Below are 23,828 nucleotides of genomic sequence, written 5' to 3' on the forward strand. Positions count from 1 at the left end.
CCTTTTACACTCAGCTTGAATGTCACCTTCTGCAAGAGGTCTTTCCCAGTCACCCCTCCCATCCACTGCTAGTGCCTTCTCTCTGAGATTACATTCCATTTTCACTAATTGGGTATCTATACATACATGTTGTATGCACATAATTTTTTGCATATTGCCTCTCCCATTAGAATGTGAGTACCCCAAAAGCAGTGATTGCATTCTTGCCATTCTTTGATCCCTCACAATTGCTGACTGACAAACTTCCCCCATGGCATAACCACAGCAGCCGCAGCACAAATGATAGTAACTATCTTGATGCTTTTCCAAATGTTTAACAATTATTTTTATTAGAAAATATGAGAAGCAGTCATGGCTGAGTGAAGAGGACCAGCCTTCAGGAAGTCTGGAACTCAAGTCCTGTCTTTGATTTATTGTCAGAAGTTAAGTAATTACTCAATTTCTCCTTATAAGAAAAGTCTTTGTACCACCAAGTTCTAAATTCTCAGACCTTGACTTTCCTCACAGCTAATGAGCTACATTACAAACAACTGGGACAGGTGCTCATCACTTATACGCACTCCTTGAAGGATTTGTGATATCTTTCCTGTGGTGGGTCTCCCTCCCACTGAAGCAGACTAAAAAGATTTGCTAGATGGTCTTTATGATTTGCTATGGTCAAAAAAATTCATCACTCACCAGCCAGTCACTAAGTATAAACACCTCTGGACTTAGCTAACCCTGTCCTTAGCCAGAAGACACAAAATGAATCCATAAAACCCTATTCAGAGCCCTTCCACTTTAAGGCTAGCCTTTGAGTTCCCGGTATCTCTTCCCTGCCCAGATGACCCATCAGAGATAGAAAAAAAATATAACAGTAAATACTTAGCAAAGTCACCTAGAAAAAAAAATTAAAATAGAAAGCAATATAAAGGTTCTTGCCTAAGGGTTTTAATTAAATAGCACACTTAAGTGATATGTTGTGAAGATCTTCTCCTTATTAGACATCATAACTCAGTCAGGCCTTTTCATCCTGACTCTTAAGTCCCCAGAAAATTCTGGAGAAGGGCATACCCACATTTATAATTGCATGGATACCAATGAAGTATGAAAACGTTCATCAGGTATCCTTTTCTTTAGTATAAATACATGACTTAGCTACCTTCTTTTTTGGTTATACATCTCTGCTATAACATCCTTTACAAATCAGTTCTGCAGTTTTTTGTTGATAAAAGTATTTTCACCCAGTTTTACACAACTCCATTGCAATTTGGAAGGTTTACAATTTAAGTTAGTTGCAGACTATGGCATCCCACATAAAGCAAAAGCATTCACAGAAGAATTTTGTTGTCAGTCATGGCAAAAATACTGGAGTAGTGTGTGATTTCCTTCTCCACCTCATTTTACAGCTGAAGAAACTGAGGCAAATGGAACTAAATCACTTGCCCATGGTTATTTGAAGCAAGATTTGAACTCAGGAAGAGTCTCCCTGACTTGAAGCCCAGAGGTCTATCCTACCTAGCTGCCCCTATACTGACAAGAAAAAAAATGAAACTCTGTTACAAAAGACTGAGGAAGTAAGGATAAGCACAATGGTATTTAGGCAATGCAAAACAAATGCTATCCCTCTCTTCCTCTTCCATTCTAGACCCAATTCATTATTTAATGTCTATTTAACTTTACATCACAATCTAGACAAAAGGAATTCTTCAATCATTTGTTTTTTCCCAAACTCTCTTAAGACATTAGGGAACTCATTTATGAAACTGCAATATTCTGGTGCTTAATATAACTAGCACAATATCATCTCCAAACAGGAGCATCTCTAACGCCCTATACCATCTCTAGAAAATCCCTCTTCCATATGGACTTGTACAGGACATCTTCTGTGGCAGTAAAAAAGCATTTATGTCCCTAATTTATGCCTCAAATGAAACGAATAATTAAAGTCATCAAAGTTCTCATTGTTTTTACAAGCTTTGATGCATAAATTTAACTTGCATGAAACATGTTAAACACGCATGAGGCAAGTCGGTGTTTTGTTCTACATAATAGGATTTTTCTATAATAAAGAAGCAGCAAGTACAATGGTCTGTCGGATTCCGTCTGCTTTTCCATCGACTGTAAAAACACAGTTACCTGAATGTCGTTTGTGAAAGACAAGATATGCCACGTCTAAATTCTCTTTCACCACCAGGTGGTGGTATAAACTAAGGTCTGGGTTGGGAATAATTGGTAACCACTGAGGGAAAGGAAAATGTTAAGAATAGCTTTAGACAACACAAAGTACATTGGCAGGAATGTAAAAGATGATAGACAGATAGGTGGAGGGGCATGTGTGTGTAAATGTGTGCATACAGCTAAGTCTATGTGCATAAAATATATATCACTTGAGCAATATTGACATTACCCCCCCCCCCAAGAGATGTTAAAAACTACGCGCAACCACGTTAATAATCCATCAGAAAGGGTGGGCTTTTATACAGTGAGGGTCTGGGCGTGGAGTTTTCATATGTCAAAAGAAGGAAAACTGACGAAAACTCGTCTGTTTCAGAAACATTTGTTAGCAAGGCTGCGATACACTCAGCCCTAAAACGCGTCAGACTTAGCCAGAGCTGCCTGAATCTGGTTCTGGCAGGGGCCCGGCGGGGCCTTTCCTCGGGGCCCGGGAGGCTGAGAGAGATCGCTTGTGACCGGACTTGGGGAGCCGACCGTGAGGCCCCCAGCCCCAGGAGCCCCGGGGCGGGCGCTGCCGACTCGCGCGCCGGCGAGTGCAGGCCCCAGGCCGGGCCTGCTGCGCCCCCCACGCGGGGACGGGAGGGAGGGAAGCCGGCGCGCATGCCCGGAGGCCTCTGGGAGGCGGGAGCGGCCCCCGGAGGCCCCGGCGCCTCCCGCGCTCGCGCCCCGAGCGCGCCCCCTCGCCCCGGAGGCCGCCCGCCCTCGCCGCCTCACTCACGCACCATGGCTGAAAGGGTCCGGCAGCCGCGCTGACGGGAGCGCAGGAGCGCGCGCAGGAGCGGCCCCCGGAGTCGCAGCGCCATGGCCGGCAGGGCCCCGCGCTGCAGCCCCGCCCCGGGGCGGCCCGCGAGCTGCCTGAGCGTGGGCGCTGGCGCCCTGCGCCGCCCTGCGCCGCCCTGCGCCGCCCTGCGCCGCCCTGCGCCGCCCTGCGCCCCGCCGGCCCTCGCGCAGCTCCTCCAACGGGGGATCCCGGGAGGCTCGGGCCCACGGCTGCGGCGGGCGTCGGGCCTGGTGGCGGGACCCTTCGGGCCGGGACCACGCGCGGAAATCACTTTATTGACAGAGAAGGAAACGCCAGCTCTCTCCAAGAGCCGGGTCCGGGCTCGGAGAAGCTCCGCCAGCTCGGGCGGCCATTGCCCAGGCCCTCCCGCCGCGCCTGCGCAGTCCCGGGCGACTGAGACCAGCAGGTGTCTCCGCGTCTTCCTCACACCGCCGCTCCGCCGGGATGAATTCCTTAACGATTCCGTTTGGAATCTCTCACACCCAGAGGCCCAGCGAACTCTATGTTTATTATTCTCTTTATATTATATACATTTTTATTTATAGTCATTCTATAAAATATATTCTTAAATACAATTCTGTGCTTATATCATATACCGCACACACTGTAGAAAAGTACATGATTTTCTGAATATTTGTATTTATTTTCTTCATATTCTATTTATATAGAACATAAACTTTTAATGTGGCTTGAAACTTGGTAGAATAATTTTTATTAGGAAAGACATTCTGCCTGAGTTTAAATTCCTAAGTAAGATCATTCTAACCAAATACTTTGCATACTTTAACCAAATGATTCCTCAGATATTCTTATATAATTGCTTAATCTACACACCCTTCTAAAAGTTCCTTCCTTATCTTCTTCCCTACCCTCCTAAAAGCCCCTCCCCATCATGTCCCCCTCTACAAGTCCAGAAGACTCCTATACCCATCCCTCCAGATACACATACATGTCTTGTTTCTTCTCCAACCCAGATTCAAAGAAACGTTACAGTCATTACCAGCCCTCCACCCCTACCTGCTTCCTGTTTCATTTCTTCCTTTCACACTTCATTTTTATGAAATAGTTGCTCATTGGCGGAGCCGAGATGGCGACAAGAAGGGATCAAGTCTTAGGAGCTCTCTGATAAAATTCATCAGCTAAGGACTCTAACTAAACTTTTGAGAGACAGAACCCACAAAGGGACCCGGTGAGGCAGTTCTCCTACTCAAGGTAACCTGGAAAAGAGCAGAAAGGCTCTGCTCCCCGGGACTGGAGGGGCGGCCCGCCAGAGCCAAAGAACCTCAGCCTCCCGGAGGCAGCCCCAGGGCGCTGGGAGCCGAAGCTCACAGCAGCGGGGGAGTCTCCTGAGCTGCACCCCAAGGAGCACCGGGCACAAAGTGGGGGAACAGCGGGGACCTCTGCCAGAGCGAGCACATGGAGCCCAGCCCTCGGGGCACACAGCAAGCAGCATCCTCTTTCCCCAGCCCGGATCCAGGAAACAGAAGCAGGCAGAGCCAGTAAGCAGGAGCCCCCAGGGCATGAGCCCATTGAGCTGAGGGAGGGGATTGGAGAGAGACTGCAGAGCTCTGTCCTCTGCCCCTGGAACAGGACTCTGGGGCTCTGACCACATTCAGAACCTGATCACAGTCTAGGCACCCCCATAGAACAGCAGCCCCCCCACATCAGCCCCTTGGCAGAGGGGGGCACTTATGGTCATTCACAGACCAGGAGGGAGGACAGAGCCTCACACACTGAGACCCTTGTGGGAGTGTCCCAAAAGCTCAGGAAGCGCCCCAAAACCAGGCCCAGGCTGGGAAAATAAGCAAGCAAAGAAACAAAAGGAAGACTATTGAGAAATATTTTGCAAATGAGCCCAAAAAGGATCAGTCTGAAGATGAGGAAGCACAAGCTCCTGCATCTAAAGACTCCAAGAAAAACAGAAATTGGGCTCAGGCTATGATAGAGCTTAAAAAAGATTTTGAAAATCAAATGAGGGAGTTGGAAGAAAAACTGGAAAAAGAAAGGAGATGCAGGAAAAACATGAAAATGAAGTCAGCAGCTTAGTCAAGGAAATCCAAAAAAATACTGAAGAAAATAGCATGCTAAAAACCAGCTTAGGTCAAATGGATAAAACAGTTCAAAAAGTTATTGAGGAGAAGAATGCTTTAAAAAGCAAAATTGGCCAGATGGAAAAAGAGGTAAGAAAACTCTCTGAGGAGAACAAATCCTTCAGACAAAGAATAGAATTCAGGGAGATTGATGAATTTACCAGAAATCAGGAATCAATGCTTCAAAACCAAAAAAATGAAAAATTAGAAGAAAATGTGAAATATCTCATTGAAAAACAACTGATATGGAAAACAGCCTTAGGAAAGATAACTTTAAAATTATTGGAATACCTGAAAGTCATGATCAGGAAAAGAACCTTGACATCATTTTCAAAGAATTACTACAGGAAAATTGCCCTGATATTCTAGAAGCAGAGGGCAAAATAGAAATGGAGAGAATCCAGCGATCCCCCCCGAGAAAGAGATCCCAAAAAAACCAACCCCTAGGAATATTATAGCCAAGTTCCAGAACTCCCAAGTCAAAGAGAAAATATTACAAGCAGCCAGAAGGACACAGTTCAAATATTGTGGAGCTGCAGTCAGGATCATACAGGACTTAGCAGCAGCTACATTGGAAGCTCATAGGGCTTGGAATACAATATACCGGAAGGCAAAAGAGCTTAGAATGCAGCCAAGAATGAACTACCCAGCAAGGCTGAATGTCCTCTTCCAGGGAAAAAGATGGACTTTCAATGAACCAGGGGAATTTCAAAGGTTCCTTTTGGAATGGCCAGAGCTGAACAGAAGGTTTGATCTTCAGATACAGGACTCAGGTGAAGCATGGAGATTGGAGGAGAGGGGGGAAATATGAGGGACTTAATGAGGATGAACTGCATGTATTCCTGCATAGAAAAATGACACTGATAATACTCATATGAACCTTCTCAGTTAATAGAGCAGGTAGAGAGAGCTTTTATAGTTGAAGCACAGGAGAAAGCTGAATTCGAAGATAAAATATGGTGTAAAAATGGAGTCAATAGAAAAAAAGGGAAATGGAATGAGAGAAAGAAAAAGTAGAGGGGGAATAGTCCAAGATATTTCACATAATAAGATTTTTTTTTATTACAATGAGCTATTGCAATGATATGGAAGTGGGGAGGCAAGAGGGAATGAGGGAACCTTTGCTCTCATCAGAGATGGCTAGGAGAGGAAACAGCATATATACTCAATGGGGTATAGACATCTGGAGTAAGAAGGAGGGGAAAGCAGGGGGAAGAGGTGGGGATGTGAATAAAGGAGGAGAGGATGGCCCATGGGGGAAGAGTGGCCAGATATAACACATTTTCTTTCTTACTTCTTGCAAGGGGCTGGGATTGGAAGGCCTACCCAGGACCATAGGGCCAGGTGGATTCTGGGCCTAAGGGGTGGTATGGGGGCTCAGGGCTTCTTGGCCCCAGGACCAGGGATCTGTCTGCTGTGCCACTCAGCGACCCTACAGCAGAGTCAGAGTGAAAGGAGAGAGAAAATAGAGTACATGGTAGTGGAGAAATAAGAAAGGAGGGAGTTGCGATCAGCAATGGCAATGGTGGAAAAATATGGAAATAACTTTTGTGATGGACTTATCATAAAGAATGAGATCCACCCATGACAGAGTTGTTGGTGTTGGAACAAAGACTGAAGCACATTTTTTGTTATGATTATTTGGGGGAGGGTGCAGGGCAAGTAGGGCTGGATGGCCTGCCTGGGGCCACATAGCGGGGGTGATCTTTGGGTGTCTGGGGCCGGATTTGGACCCAGGTGCTCCTGGCTCAAGGGCCAATGCTTTGTCTGCCACCCAGCCACCCCTACTATTATTACTATTTTATTTTATTTTGGGTCTTTTTTTCCCTTTCTTTTTTTTGGTTTGTGCAGGGCAGTGGGGATCGGGTGGCTTGCATGTCACACAGCTGGGTGATTGTTGGGTTTACGAGGCTGGATATGGACTCGAGTGCTCATGGCTCCAGGGCTGGTGCTTCGTCCATTGCCCCACCTGGCCATACCTACAATTATTACTATTATTTTTTTATTTTAATTTTTTCTCTCCCCTTTACTTTTTTCACCTAAGCAAGTCTATCTATATTCATGAGGGAGGAGGGGTATTTTGTTTACTTGTAAACAACAATATTTTATTAATGTAAAAAAACATTTGTACAAAATGAGAATAAAAAATAAATTTAAAAAATAAAAAAGAAATAGTTGCTCATTACCTCTTCTTAGCCAGTTTTGTTTTTTAGAATTGCTAGTCAAAAAGCAGTTAAATTCTGAGTCTATTGTAGACTACATCATGAGCTATGCTGATTTTGTTACTCTGAGAAATGCTTTTGTAATATTCCTTGCTATTCTATGAGAAACAGTCCTGAGAAAAGTCCTCCCTTATATCAGACCTTAAATTGATAACAGCCTCCTGTGTACTCTTGTCTCTCAGTTACCTCTGGGAGGATCCCACAAGGACTGGGAAAGAGGCAGCAACCCAAAATAATAACTGTTAGCTCTTTATTTCCCAAATTGAGCCTTTGTTACCCCTGAATATATTGAAATAATCCTTTACATTAGGTCTGCACCAACCCCTACATCTTACCCAGCACCCCTTGTGCCCCTCTATAAATCCTAGCTTTTCCCCTGCTTATCCATTAGGGAGAAAGCCCACATGCAATAACCTTGCACCTACAAAATAAAAGTTATCTGTCCCTATCATTCTGAGTCTTCAGTTGTGAAATTCTTTCACTATTAGAACCATAGCTCATTACCAGTGTCCAGACTTCATCATCATCACACAATTCAGCCCCAACCTTTCTTTCAAACTACTAATGATGACAGTTTTAAGAATCCTGCTAACATTTTCTAATTAAAGAAGCAAACGATTTGACCTTATTAGTGCCTTATAATTAGTCTTTAATTTTTCTTTATATTTATTCTGGTTTTTTTATATTGAATTTTCCAATGAGTTCTTGTCTTTGTCACAACAATCTGAAAAATCTCACCAAGTGTCTTTTTTTTTCCATTTAGGATTACACTCATTTCATTTAGGACTATACTTTGCTGGGTAAGCTATTCTTGCTTCAAATGTTCCAAGACCTACATACAGTCTTTTAGTGAAGCTGCTAGGTAGGTCTTGTGAAATCCTGACCATCTCTGCAGTATTAAAATTGCTTTTTTTCTTATTGCTTGCATTTTCTGTTTCTCAGTTTTGAATCTTGTCTATGCTATTACTCCTATGCTATTTCCTCCTAGCTTCACTTTCTGATGGTGAATGGCAGATTGTCTTTCTATTTCTACTTTACTTCTAGAACTTGAGGGCAATTTTCCTTAATAATTTCTTGTAATTTTTTTGATAACTTTAGGTAGTTCAACAATTCTTTTATTGTCTCTCCTCAATCTGTTCTACAGATCAGTTTTTTCAATAAAAAGATGTTCAGTTTTTTGTTTTTTTTATTTCTTGTTTTTTATGTCATTCAGTTCCTCTTGCCCAATTCTAATTTTCGATGAATTATTTTCTTCCTTAAGGTTTTGGATCTCTTTTTCTAATTGGATTGTTTTCATAATTTTCCTCAATCTCTTTTAATTCCTTTTTAAGTTCTTCTAAGAACTTTTTATAGGCTTGTAACCATTTGGCATTACTCTTTGGGGTAGGAGTGGCTTTCTTTTTTTAAGGTTTTTGCAAGGCAATGGGGTTAAGTGTCTTGGCCAAGGCCACATAGCTAGGTAATTATTGTCTGAGCCCTGATTTGAACTCAGGTACTCCTGACTTCTGGGTCGGTGCTCTATCCACTGCACCACCTAGCCACCCCAGAGTGGCTTTTTTTTTAAAAACCTCATTACCTTCCTCTGCAAATGAACCCAGATCTTTGTTTACATCAAAATAGCTAGCTATGGTCAGGTTCTTTTTGCTTTGTTTATTCATTTTTATTTTGTTTTATTTAATTTTTAGCAGCTTATTATTATTATGATATATTATTATTATAATCAGGCAACATTACCAACAACTCGGGATTAAAACCTGATTATAATAACCTGCTAAAAGAATATATATTTACATAATTATATATGTATATATATAGTAGATGCTATATAAACTGACATTTCTATAAAATACTTATATAGAATTATATGTTCAAATAGTATACCATATATACTTACATCCTCTGTATACTTCTATATAATTATATATAACTATATTTTCATACAAATATATATTCATATATTCCTTGCCAATTATGTGAAATATCCAGTTATCGCTTTTGTTCCCTTTCCTTCTCTTCTAGGTGGTGCAGTGGATAGAGCACTGGTCTTGGAGAAAGGACATGAGTTCGAATCCAGCCTCAAACACATGACTCCTGGTAGCTATGTGAAATCACTTAACCCAGATTGCCCAGAATCTAGGACCATCTCCACCCATCCTGATTCATATCTGGTCACCTGACTCAGATGACTGGAGAAGAAAGTGAAGCTGGTGATTTAGCATAGCACCCCCCTTTCTCAAATTCAATTCACGTGCTTATCATGGCATCACCCCTGATGTAGTGTCTTCTTCGAAAATGAAGGACAAACATTATCATCTCCCATCTCCTCCCAGCCCCAGTGTATTATTTTTTGTCTCCCTTTCCCTAACAAAACCACCACCGTAAGTTTGTCTACTTGGATTCCTTTATGACTTCTGATGATGATAGGCCGCCGGGGTGGGGGTGGGGGGAAATAAAATTATCATTTCCAATATTAGAATGCAAGCAGTTTATCCTTTTATGGTTATTCATTCATTGCTTCCCTTTTTATGGACAGCCAGGTGGTACACTGGATAAAGTAATAGGCCTAAAATCAGGAATAAGTTCAAATCTGACCAGACACTTAGCTTTGTGACCCTGGACAAGTTACTTAACCTTGTCTGCCTTACAATTTACAGATGAGATCAAAGCAATCCAATCATATGAAAAATTGCTGTAAATCATTACTTATTAGAGAAATGCAAATTAAAGTTTCTCTGAGGTACCACCTCATACCTCTCAGACTGGCCAGTATGACCAGAAAGGACAATGATCATTGTTGGAAGGGTTGTGGGAACTCTGGGACACTATTACATTGTTGGTGGAGCTGTGAACTCATCCAACCTTTCTGGAGAGAAATTTGGAACTATACCCAAAGGGGTAACAAAAATGTGCATACCCTTTGATCCAGCAATACCACTACTGGGTTTATACCCTGAAGTGATAATGAAAAAGGGTAAAAACATCACTTGTACAAAAATATTCATAGCAGTCCTGTGTTGGGGCAAAGAATTGGAAATCAAGTAAATGTCCTTCAATTGGGGAATGGCTTAGCAAAATGGTACATGTATGTCATGGAACACTATTGTTCTATTAGAAAGCAGGAGGGATGGGAAATCAGGGAAGCCTGGAGGAATTTGCATGAACTAATGCTGAGTGAGATGAGCAGAACCAGAAAAACACTGTACATCCTAACAGCAACATAGGGGCAATAATCAACCTTGATGGACTCACTCATTCCATCAGTGCAACAATCAGGGACAATTTGGGGCTGTCTGTAATGGAGAATACCATCTGTATCCAGATAAAGAACCATGGAGTTTGAACAAAGACCAAGGACTATTACCTTTAATTTAGGAGAAAAAAAAAAGCTGATATCTTATTGTCTGATCTTGCTCTTATACTTTGTTTCTTCCTTAAGGATATGATTTCTCTCATCATGTTCAATTTGGATCAATGTATACCATGGAAACAATGTAAAGACAGAATTGCCTTCTGTGGGGGTTAGGGGGAGGGAAGTAAGATTAGGGGTAAAATTGTAAAACTCAAAATTTAAAAAAAAAAAACAAACAACCTTGTCTACCTTAGTTCCTCAACTGTAAAATGAACTGGAGAAGGAAACAGCAAGCTACTCCACTATCTTTGCCAAGAAAATCCCAATTGCAGTCATAAGGGGTCTGAAGAAAAATGAAGAACAAATTTATTTTTTTATTTGCGCTTAGAAGTTAGTGGCAATTACCACGTAACCTTGAAATAAAGCTCTTTTTCTCAAAATATCCCATAATTGATTTCTCACTAGACTGACATTATTTATTCCAAAATCAGTGAAATTTTGAGTGTAATAATGTACTCGAAAGAAAACCATAGGAAAATATTATAGAGGCTATAGTCAATGTTGCTGACCTCGAGTATTTATTATATTCCTCCAAGATTTAAAAGCTTTCATATAGCTAGTCATTCTTGATTATGGCAAAAGGATGTAAGGAATTGCCAATTGTCATCATGCTTTCCTCTCTAAGATTGCATACCTTAGATATATCCAGTTACTTATATATTATCTCTCTAAATATAATGTGAGTTCCTTGAGGGCTGGGGATTTGCCTTTTGTTCTGACCCCAGTTTAAAAGATATTTTCGATCTTATATATAGTTGACTTGCAAACTTTGGTTACTTATAGGTGACATAAATAACACGTAGGGATGAATGAAAAGCAGCAACATGGAAGTCAGTAGAAAGTAGTCTGAAATCTGGTCAAAGGACTTGGGTTTAAATCTTAGCACGATCACATTTTGTGATCTCAGGCATGTTAGTTACCTTTTTTAGTCCTCAGTTTGCTCTTCTGTAAAATGAGGAAATAGGACTAGAGATAGCCTCTAAAGTCCCATCCAGTTCTAAATCTTTGATTGTAAGCTATTAGTTTATCATCTTTAGCAAATATATTGTTCATTTTTAACCAAATTCATTAGGTTTCTAAATCATGTATGTCAAAAAATAATGTTGGTTTGGTCATATTGAGATTAACATTAACAGAAAAGATCAAGCAGCAGAGAATAAAACTAATTGTCGGACAGAGTACATATCCTATGAAATAATAAATCCCATGGACCAAAGTTAAACCAGGAAATTAAAGCTAGTTAAGTAGTATTAGCACAAAGTAGGGATTCTGTTGATTTATAATATTTGGAAACCAGTAATAAACATAATTTGGTGTGAAGATCAGATTTGTTTACTCTTTTGCCTTACCCAGAGTCCTGCTGACTCACTTTGTTTTTCAGCAGATAAATACTAATTATTGATCTTGAGTAATGATCACAAAGGAAAAGCAATCAGGACCTAATAATTTTAGCTCTTTATTGTTCCAGAAGGAAAGACATGCAACAACACACTGTTACTTGGGAAGTTACAATTAAATTTTCATTTCTGGAAAATCTTACCATAAAAGAACAGTTGTAGACTTTGAAACTACAGGATTTTTGCTTTCAAAAGACAATGCTGGGGCAACTAGATGGCACAGTAGATAGAGAACCGGCCCTGGAGTCAGAAGGACTTGAGTTCAAATCCTGCCTTAGACAATAATTATCTAGCTGTGTGACCTTGGGCAAGTTACTTAACCCCATTATCTTGCAAAAACAAAAGACAATGTCTGGGCATCTATTCATTATTTAATCATTTCAAAAGCCTTTTTATTCAATTTTATTTTCAGTTCTGAATTTTCTTTCTTCCTTTCCCTCCACTATCCATTGACAAGAAAAATATAACCCATTACAAATATATATAGACATGCAAAATAAATTTCCACATTACCCATGTTCAAAAAAAAGTAAATTTGTTTTCAGTCTGTATTCTGAATTCGTCACTTCTCTATCTGGTGACAGACAGCTTATTTCATCATAGGTCCTCTGGAACTGTGGTTGGTTATTGTGTTGATCAGTTACTACGGCTTCAAGAGTTCGGTATTTTTTACAACTTTCTATTATTGTATAAATTGTTCTCCTGGCACTTCTCACTTCACTCTGCACCAGTTTAAAGAGGGTTTCTGGGAAACCTTCCCTTTCATTTTCTTATATCACATTCATATACATAATTTGTTCAACCATTCTTCAATTGATACGTATTCCCTAAATTGTCAATTCTTTTTCACCAGAAATGGAGCTCCAATATATATAAGGGTCCTTTTCCTTTGTGGGGATTTAAGAGTTTTGAGTCATAGTTCTAAATTGCCTTCCAGAAGGGTTGAACTAATTTACAGTACCACCAACAGAGCATTAGTTTTCCCACATTCCTTCCAACTTTTGTCATTTTCCTTTCCTGTCATTTTGGCCAATCTGATGGGTGTGTGATAGTAACCTCAAAATTATTTTAATCTGCACTTTTCTACTTGTGAAATTGAGCATTTTTTTATATATGGCTATTGAAATCTTAAAATTTCTTTCCTCTGAAAACCACCTATTCATATAATTATGTCTCAGTTCCCTATATCTTCTAAAACTGAGACCTTTAACAGAAAAATTTGATGTAAAGGACTTTCCCCCAGTTTCCTGCTTTTCTTCTAATTTGAACTACACTCGTTTTGTTTGTGTAAAAACTTTTTAATTTTGTAACAAAATCATCCATTTTACCTCCCATGAGCCTCCTGAATCTCTTTGCCTTGGTCCCCAATCTATTCTCTACTATTTTGCTTTTGATAGCCTGTCTAAATCATATACCAATTTGAGCTTATTTTGTTAAACAGTGTAAATTGTTAGCCTCTGCCAGACAGTTTCTCTAACAATTTTTTGTCAATGAGTCCTTACCCCAATAGTTGAGATCTTTAAGTTTATCAAACACTAGGTTACTGTGTTCATTTGCTTCTGTATACACAATAGTTTTTCACACTTAAAACTGAATTTTTTAAAATTTTAGGTCCAAGCAATAAAAAATAAAAACAATTTTTCTGAATTTCTTCATGTTTATTGAAACACTAGTATACAACACTAGCATGATTTTTTTTACACATTCAATAACTCAAATGAAAAATCATTTTAACCTAAGTTAAATATAATTCATGGAAAACAATGAAATTTCAGCATAAATTTTATAAAAGCAAAGACTGAAATTATATACAGTTTCATCTTTTAGTCTATTATTACTCTGGATGCTCATGTTCTTGTCCTGGAATTAGCCATCGAATATTTTCAGTCCGAACAGTAGCATACATAATAAAACTAACTAAAAAGAATAAGGAAAACACAAGCAACCAATCCACACTTTTCACCAAAGTGCTGGGGAGAGGGCCTATTTGGTCATCTTCAGTCACTGCCACATCATTCTTGGCTTCTATCCCTAAAAGCAAAATTGATGAGTCAGTATTTGGCAGATGAAAAAAATGTCTCCCCACATGAATTTAACCAAAGATTCGGTAGGATATTCAAATGAAAAGACTAGCTTTAAAAAAGGACAGAATTCATATGAAATAACTTTTTCTATTTCTGTAGTTCTTAAAACTTCCATTAGAGAACTTGCCTTTCTCTCTATACCACATAATTATTGAATAAAAATATCCAACTTCTCAAAAGCTAAAATACCATTTTATTTTGCTTTCTGAGCAAATATACATGACTGTTTTTAAAAAGCAAATTTATCAGAAGAATTTGCTTATATTCCATTTCAATAGTATGACTGTCTCTGCAGACTTTTCATCTGTACTCTTAAATAAAAATATCAGGGATATCGTGGAGCAAAGATTCTGTTTTGGGGGAGTCAAATTAGTTAACCTCTAAGGTATCCATGAATGAATCAAGGAAAAAAACATTTATTAAGCACTTATTATATGCAAAACATTATGCTGGAGATAGAAAGAAAACAGCAAGAGAAAACCTGCTCCTAAGGAGCACAAACACAAAAAAGAAAAACTATATATACCAAGCTCAGAAAAAATTTAAAAAGAGCAATCTTTATGTTCTTTGTACTTCAGCAAAAGCAGATAGCAATGCAAGTTCATTAATGTAGATAATGTTTCTAATGTTTCTACTACTGAACCATATGACAGGGTCAAGGACTTTCAAACACTTCATGTTTCAAGTCTTCCACAGCTGTGGCAGCAGAGGAGGAAGGGGCTGCAGTACCCATAGTAGCATTTGCCAGGTCATACCTCCCCTGGCTTTGGGGTTGCCAGTCTTAGCCTCCCTGGCACAAAGTCAGAAGTAGATGCTAGAAATGACAAGGAAAGTGGTCCCATAGAGATATGCCTCTGAACTGGAAGCAAGAATAAGGTTCTACTACACCCAAAGGGCAACAAAAATGTGCACACCCTTTGATCCAGCAATACCACTACTGGTTCTATACCCTGAAGAGATGATGAAAAAGGGTAAAAACATCACTTGTACATAAATATTTATAGTAGCCCTGTTTATGGTGGCAAAGAACTGGCAATCAAGTAAATGTCCTTCCACTGGGGAATGGCTTGGAAAACTATGGTATATGTATGTCCTGGAACACTATTGTTCTATTAGAAACCAGGAGGGATGGGAATTCAGGGAATCCTGGAGGAATTTGAATGAACTGATGCTGAGTGAGATGAGCAGAACCAGAGGGACATTGCACACCCTAACAGCAACATGGGAGTGATGATCAACTGTGATGGACTCGCTCATTCCAAGGACAATTTGGAGTTCTCTGCAATGGAGAGAAAACTGTGGAGTTTGAACAAAGACCAAGGACTATATTACCTTTAATCCTAAAAAAAAAACTAATATCGTATTATCTGATCTTGCTATCTCTTATACTTTGTTTCTTCCTTAAGGATATGATTTCTCTCTCATCACATTCAATTTGGATCAATGTATAACATGGAAACAATGTAAAGTGACAAACTGCCTTCTGTGGGGGGTGGGGAGGGAAGTAAAATCAGGGGAAAAATTGTAAAACTCAAAATAAATAAAATCTTTATTTAAAAAAAGGGTGGGGGACTAGGTGGCATAGTGGATAGAGCACTGGTCTTGGAGTCAGGAGTACCTGAGTTCAAATCTGGCCTCAGACACTTAATAATTTACCTAGCCATGTGGCCTTGGGCAAGCCACTTTACCCCATTGCCTTGCAAAAAAACTTAAAAAAAAAGGGGGGGGACGGCTAGGTGGCGTAGTAGATAAAGCACTGGCCTTGGAGTCAGGAGTACCTGGGTTCAAATCTGGTCTCAAACACTTAATAATTACCTAGCTGTGTGGCCTTGGGCAAGCCACTTAACCCCATTTGCCTTGCAAAAACCTCAAAAAAAAAAAATAAGGTTCTAATGTTCTTGGATCTTGGACTACCTCCACCTGAGTCTGAGAAAGCAGATACATGGGAACTGGATTTTGATTGACCGGCCCATGTTTTCTCCTCAGGGTGGCTTGCTGCTTCCATTAGACTGGATTGCCTACCCCAAAATATATAATCTCACATTTCTGTTCTCATTGTTTCCAAACTTTTGAATAAAATGTATGCATGGGTTTTTTTTTCCCTTTTAAGTACAAAAGCCAGGTCCTATTACCAGTATGTATAACACTGAAAAAATAAACAAAAAAATCCTGATTTCAAAAAAGGTAAAACTCAGATCTTAATTCTTCAATTAGATGTTCAAAGTTCCAAGAATTTAACATATGTATTCTTTTCAAAAAAGCATCAAGGGATTTCAGAATTGATTCAGAAAGAATCAATGTCTGTGTAGCCTTGAGCAAGCCACTTAACCCCATTTGCCTTATAAAAAAAAAAAAGCCTTAAAAAAAAAGAATCAATGCAATGATCAACCAGGATTCCAAAGGATCAAGAATGAAAAAGTCCAGAGAGGTTTTAGACTAATACACAGAATGAGATTATACATTTTTAGACATTTTCAACATGGGAATTTGTTTTGCTTAACTGTGTTTATTATTAAGGATTTTGTTCTCTTTCATCTTTGAGGGAAGGAGAGACAGGAGGAAAAAGAGTAATAGAAAGAAAAGTTTAATAATAGAATAAAAAAAATTTTAAGAATTACGGGCTTTGTGGGAAATTGAGGGATTAAAATTTTCATTTGGCCAGGGGAAAGAAATCAAGACACTTTTCCTAAGGACAGAATTATTGAAATGCATTTGCCAAAACTTTGAGAGTCAGGTTTAAAAATGAGTTCCTGATAAAATATACATAATGCATGATAAAATGCCAAACATAATCATACTCAAGTTTATTAGGTTTCTACTGATTAAAAAAATTTTCATTTTTTCAATGAAAATTTCAACTCAATTTACCAGTTATGAAAAGTTTTAGTAGATGACCTCTAAGTAGATGACTCCTCTTCATTCTAAATCTAGGATCCTATCAATCAGTTCACATTTCATCTTCTGACCACCAAAGAACCCTAACAATACTCTCTAACAGGCACTGTTCCTTTTCTCATGCTTCTCTCACTTGCTCCTGACCATTTCCTCCTCACCCTCTCAGTTCTCCATACTCATTCATGTTTCCAAGTTATTGCCTAGCAAATAAAAAGTCAAAGGATATGAACAGGAAGTTTAGTTTTCAAAGGAAGAAATCCAAATGATCAACAAATATATGAAAAGATACTGCAAATCAGAGAAATGCAAACTAAGCAACTAAGGTTTCGTCTCACCCATCAGATTTGACAAAGATAACTAATGTGCAAAAGAAACAGGGGATGTTAATGAACACTGTTGGTACAGCTACGAATTGGTCTAGCCATTCTGGAAAGCCATTTGCAACTATGCCTCAAGTCACTAACCTGCATATGTTGATCCAGCAATAGTACTATTCAGGCCTATGCCCCAAAAAAGATCAAAGAAAGTGGAAAAGGATCTTTCTGTACAAGAATATTTAAATTACTTCTCTTTGTTGTGGCAAAAAACTAGAAACCAAGAGAGTATCCATCAATTCAAGAATGACAAATTAGGGCATATGACTTTATAATGGAATATTATAGTGCCTTAAGAAATCACTAAAAAGTTTCAGAGAAACCTGGGAAAACCTGTATGAATCAATACAACTGAGTTAGCAGAATTAGGAAAATAATTTATTTACATAATAACACTAAAAACAAACACTTCTGAAAGACTTAACAACTGTGATCAGTACAGTGACCAACCATATTCCTGTTTGGGGCAAGGAAGGACTAGGATGAAAATTATGATAATGTAACATCAAAAAGCATCAATAAAAATAGAACAAAAAATTTAAAATCAGGTTTCCAACCTAAAAAAGCCACCGTTAAGATAACTCCTTTGTTAAGCAATTTTTAATATCTTCACTACAATACCAGAAATCGTATTTGGCAATGAGAATAAATGACAGTCCCTGGCATACAGCATGAAAAGGTAATCAACAAATATCATAAGAAAATTCCCCAAACAGAATCAAAATATACTTTAATATTTGGTGACTTCAATACAAAGGTAAGTACAGGAATGGATAACAAAAAAAAAATTGAAGGAGTATAGGATCCAAGACAAATGAAAAAAGCTTGTAAACTATCTAGAAGCCTCACACATATATCAAGAATATTTTCAAGAGAAATAGTATACAATTACCAGCAATACTGTAAATGACTAACTGTAAATGTATTCTCAAAAATACAACATACAAGACAACTCTGAAGGACTTAAAATGAAAAATGCTATGCACCTCTAGAGAAAGAAATGATGGAGTCTGAATGCGGAGAGAAGCATGTTTCTATTTTTATTTTTTTTTTGTCTTGTGTTTTCTTTCACAACATGACTAATATGGAAATATGCAATGGAGGAAGGGTAAGAAAGAGGAAAAGAATTTAGAACTCAAAAAATTTTTAAAGGAATGTTAAAAATTGTTTTTACATATAATTGAGAAAAAATAAAACATTAAATAAAGGTAGTAACTGAAGAGAACAAGTACCAAAACAGGACCCAAAAATGAAATATTTTTATCAACACAAAATAACCCTTTACCCTTATAGGAGACAAAAACAAAAATCACTATCAATAATACCAAATTAGAATAAAAATGAAAAGATGATAGGGAGTTGGAAAAAATCTGGTCTATTATAACAAGCTGTTTATTGACACCAAATAAAAAGATCAATACAAATGACTACCTTCTTTTAAGGAAGCTTTAACTAATGCAAATAAATCACTCTAAAAAGATCAAAAGAGCAGAGTCCACCCAGGCCAGCAACAAAGGTTTAGATCAGGGTTGTCCAACAATACTTTTAAAGATTTTATTGAAAAAAATAGACAACATATCTTGATATATTGCCATTTTAGTGAGAGTTCTGCAGTAGCTCAGCTTCATTTACAAGGGAGCCACATAAAATTGCACTGTGGGCCGCATTTCTGAACAGCCCTGGTTTAATTTAAACTTGGAAGTTAGGTGGTGCTATAGACAGAATGCCAGGTCTTCAGTCAGGAAGACCCGAGTTCAAATATGCCTACTCAGATACTTACCATTTAACTCTATTTGCCTCAATTTCCTTATCTGCAAAGTGAATTAAGGGAAGGAAATGGTAAACCGCACCAGTATCTCTGCCAAGAAAATGGCATGGTTCACAAAGAGTCTGACATGACTAAAAATGACTGAATTGCAGTATAAATTTGACAAAGAGTGGAAGACAATATCACCTCTTAAGAAAATTAACAAGCACTTGGAGGAAAAGTAAGATTATGTAAAGCCTCAGAGAAGCAAATTACATCAGAGGATCTATAAGAATGAATCTGGAAAATGATTCAAAGAAATGGAAAATATTTGTACAAAGGGGTTTTTTTGGTATAGCCAACTATACAATTTGTTATTGTTAGTGAACTCTGTTGATGACAGAGAACTAACATTGGATTCTCACATCACAACTGGCTAAATGTTACATGAAGAAGAAATGGAATTACAAAAGACAAAGATAAGACTAAACCAAGAACATATAAAGAAGGTCTATAATGACTTTTAAGGCTTTAAGAGATTAATTCTCAAATGTCAAAGAAGATACCAACACAAGGAAAAAAAAAAATCCCAGATCCTATTATACCAGAAAAGACATTGAAAAAATAATAACTGTCAACACATATGCCTATTTTCCTAACCTAAGGAACAGGTAGGCTTTCACAATATTTTATAGCAGATTAAATCCATATAGAGCAAACATGTTTTAAAAGATGAAAAGCCAAGATGTCAAGAATAATAAAAGGCAGGGCTTCATCTAAGCTCTCCCCCAAACCTCTCCAAATACTTTAAACAATGATTTAAATAAATTCTAGAAAGGCAGAACCCACAAAAAGGTGGAGAGATACAATTTTCTAGGCCAAGACAACTTAGAAAATCAGCAGGAAAGATCTGTTGTACCAGTGTGAGAATGGAGCACAGGCCAGGCCAAGATTGGCAGCCCAGCAAACCAGAAGCAGCAGAGAGGCAATTTACAGACCTTTCAGTGGGTTGAAACACCAAAAACAACTTAGAAGGTCACTGGGGTGAGAGTGGAACACAGTCCAGAACAGGCTGCACCAGCCCAAACCAGAAGTAGGCATTAGGAGCTACTGAATCAGCAGGGGCAGCAGCTGTTTCTCAGCCTACTGTAAGGGTGTCGAAAAACTGGAGAGATTAGAGGAGACTTTGCTAGCACTGAGGCAGGACTCTGATGCTTTGCCCATACTCAGGTCCAGGTCCAAGTCTTGGGGAGGCAGTCCAAAGAAGAAGAGGCACACCAGAGAGTTTGCAGCAACAGTGGAACAGGGAACCCTCCCCTCACAGTCCCAGGGCAGAAAGGAGTACTTGTGGTCACTCACAGACCAGAGCATAAACCATGAAAGCAGTAAACATACCACTCATTAAATCATACCACCTTGGAAGAAATGAAAACTTGTAGGTCCCTAGAAGAATCTCTGAAAACAATTGCATAAAGTTTGGAACTGTGCATCCTCTAAATTGGTAGTAGTATCCTATTTTAACAAAGAATTAAAATTAAGTAAAAAGACTGGGAAAATAAACAAACAAAAAAAATTCTGACCTTAGAAAATGACTATGGTGCCAAGATCAAAAACACTCAGATAACAAAGATAACGAAGTCAAAGGTCCTATACCCAAAACTTCCAAGGAAAATGCAAAATGGAAGAGCTCAAATAGGATTTTGAAAATCAAATAGGGGCACCTAGGTGGCATAGTGGATAAAGCACCAGCCCTGGAGTCAGGAGTACCTGGGTTCAAATCCGGTCTCAGACACTTAATAACTACCTGTGTGGCCTTGGGCAAGCCACTTAACTCCATTTGCCTTACAAAAAAAACCTAAAAAAAAAATCAAGTAAAGGAGATAAAGGAAAAATTGAGAAGAGAAATGAAAGCGATATAAGAAAATCATGAATTCAAAAAAAATCATGAAAAATGAGTCAACAGCTTGCTGAAGGAGATACACACACACAAAAAAAAAACTGAAGAAAATAATGCCTTAAAAAAAAACAGAAGGGCAAATGGCAAGAGGTACAAAAAGTCAATGAGGAGGGGTGGACCAAAGATGGCAATGTGAAGGCAGCATTTCCTGGGAACTCCTTCCCCCCCAAACTCCAAAAGTCAACAAATTAATGGCTCTGGCCAAAATTTAGAGGGGTAAAACCCACAGAAAGACTAAGTGATACATTTTCCCAGTTCAAGATAACTTCAAGGAAAAAAGGTCCCAGTGGGGTATCCCCCCGCCAAAAAAAAACCCAAAAGCCTTAGAAGTGCTGTAAACTAGTCTTGGGTTGAGGAAATGAGTGAACAACAGAAAAAGAAAAATCTGACCATAATTACTTTAGTCCCATGGAAGATCAAAACACATACTCAGATGATAACAATCAAAGCTTCCATATCTAAAACCTCCAAGAAAAAATAGAAAATGGGCTCAGACTGTGGATAAGCTCAAAAGACTTTGAAAAGCAATCAAGGGAGATGAAGAAAAAATTGGGAGGAGAAATGAGAGAAGCAGAAAAATCATGAAAACCAAATCAACAGCTTGGTGAAAGATATACAAAAAAATGCTGAAGAAAATAATGTTAAAAACAAGTTTAGGCCTAATGGAAAAAGCAAAACAAAAGGCAAATGAGGAGAAGAATGCCTTAAAAAGCAGAATTGGCCAGCTGGAAAAGGAGATAAAAAAGCTCTCTGAAGAAAATAACACCTTCAAATGCAAAATGGAACAAAAGGAAGCTGATGAATCTGCAAGAAAGCAGGAAGAAATAAAACTTTTCCAAAAAGCCAAAAATTAGAAGAAAATGTGAAGTATCTCATTGGAAAAACAACCGACCTCAAAAACAGATCCAGAAGAAATAATTTAAAAATTATTGGGCTATCTGAAAGCCACAATCAGGAGAAGAGTCTAGACTTCATTTTTCAAGAAATAATAGGGCGGCTAGGTGGCATAGTGGATAAAGCACCGGCCCTGGAGTCAGGAGTACCTGGGTTCAAATCCGGTCTCAGACACTTAATAATTACCTAGCTGTGTGGCCTTGGGCAAGCCACTTAACCTCGTTTGCCTTACAAAAACCTAAAAAAAAAGAAATAATAGCAAAATGAGATCCTAGAAGCAGAGGGTAAAATAGAAATCGAGAGAATTCATCAGTTACCTCCTGAAAGAGATCCCTAAAGAAAAACTTCCAGGAATATTATAGACAAATTCCAAAACTCTCAAATCAAAGAGAAAATACCAAAAGCTGCCAGAAATAAGCAGTCCAACTATTGTGACTTTATTGTCAGGATTACCCAGGATCTGGCACCATCTACATTAAGGGCTCCTAGGGATTGGAATATAATATTCTAGAAGGCAAAGGATCTTGGTTTACAACCTAGAATCAAAACTGAACAGCCTCTTTCAGGGGAAAAGATGGACTTTCAATGAAATGAAGGACTTTCAAACTTTCCTACTGAAACAACCAGAGCTGAACAGAAAGTTTGATCTCTCTGGTGAACCATAGAGGCGGTGGAAGAGAGAACTAACTATGAGGAACTCAATACTGAACTGTTTGTATTCCTGCATGGGAAGAAGATATTGATAACCCATATGAACTTTCTCATTTATAAGAGCTGTTAGGAGCATATATAGAAAGGACACAGGAAGGAGCGGAATATAACAGTGTAATACAGCAAAAAAGATGGAGTCAATGGGTGATAAAGGAAAGGAGGAAGGGAAAGGAGATGAAGAAGTTAAGAAACTTCACATAAGAATCAAGAAAAAGCTTTTTCAATGGAGTGGAAAGGGGGAATGAGTGAGCCTTCATTCACATCAGAGATGGCTCAGAGAGGAAATAACATACACACTTAATAGGATAAGGAAATCTATAAAAATAAGAAGGGATGGGAAAGGGGAAATGGGGGGGGGAGGGGGGAATAGGTGATAGAGGGAAAATTGTGGGAGAGGTACTCAAGATACAACACACTTTTGGACAGGGCCAGGATGAAAGGAGAGAGAGAGAATAGAATAAATGAGAGTGGGGAGGAAATGAGAGTGGAGGTACAGCTAATAATAGCAACTGTGGGGAAAATGTTGAAGCAACTTCTCTAGTGAACTTATAATAAAGAAAGTAAATCACCCCAGAAACAGAGCCATTGAAATCTGAACATAGACTAAAGTACTTCCCCCCCCTCTATTCTTCAGGTTTCTAATCTTCTTGGGGGAGAGGGTTATGTTTATTCTTATATTTACTCTTATAATACATTCAATTTCAATCAACATATAGCACAGAAACAATGTAAAGACTATCAAACAGCTTTTGGGAGGGGGAAGGGAAGGTAGGGGAAAAATTGTAAAATACAAAACCTTACAAAAAATGATAGGTAGATACTACTATTGTATGTAATTGGAAAACAAAATGTTAATAAGATCTTTAAAAAAAAAAGTCAATGAGGAGAAGAATACCTTAAAAATAGACAAGGTGAAATATTTATTGGAAAAACAATGAACCTAGAAAATAGATTCAAGAAAGATCATTTAAAAATACTGGACTTCCTGAAAGTCAATGACCAAAAAGAGCCTAGAAATCATCTTTCAAGAAATTATCAGGGAAAACTGTC

At 38.6% G+C, this 23,828-nt stretch overlaps 2 protein-coding genes and 1 long non-coding RNA gene across 4 annotated transcripts in view; 1 reads left to right on the forward strand and 2 right to left on the reverse strand.

The window, feature by feature from the left end:
* PCBD2 (pterin-4 alpha-carbinolamine dehydratase 2) overlaps positions 1–3,057 on the reverse strand; it is a 75,082-nt gene extending 72,025 nt beyond the window's left edge. The window contains exon 1 of the mRNA XM_074213526.1: positions 2,940–3,057. Within this exon, the coding sequence (XP_074069627.1) occupies positions 2,940–3,020 (81 nt within the window). The 5' untranslated portion in view covers positions 3,021–3,057. The remainder of the gene's footprint in view (positions 1–2,939) is intronic.
* Positions 3,058–3,140: 83 nt separating this feature from the next.
* Positions 3,141–11,229, forward strand: LOC141506614 (uncharacterized). Its single transcript, XR_012473926.1, has 3 exons — positions 3,141–5,861; positions 8,074–8,110; positions 9,330–11,229. It is a non-coding gene; the product is annotated as an uncharacterized LOC141506614 (long non-coding RNA).
* A 909-nt stretch (positions 11,230–12,138) lies between these two features.
* C1H5orf24 (chromosome 1 C5orf24 homolog) overlaps positions 12,139–23,828 on the reverse strand; it is a 73,829-nt gene continuing 62,139 nt past the window's right edge. The window contains exon 6 of one of the 2 annotated variants that reach the window (XM_074213529.1): positions 12,139–14,147. In XM_074213529.1, the coding sequence (XP_074069630.1) occupies positions 13,951–14,147 (197 nt within the window). In that variant the 3' untranslated portion in view covers positions 12,139–13,950. The remainder of the gene's footprint in view (positions 14,148–23,828) is intronic. The other variant, XM_074213530.1, reaches the window with a different exon arrangement.

This window comes from Macrotis lagotis, chromosome 1 (genome assembly GCF_037893015.1).
Source record: "Macrotis lagotis isolate mMagLag1 chromosome 1, bilby.v1.9.chrom.fasta, whole genome shotgun sequence".
NCBI classification, from domain to species: Eukaryota; Metazoa; Chordata; class Mammalia; order Peramelemorphia; family Peramelidae; genus Macrotis; species Macrotis lagotis.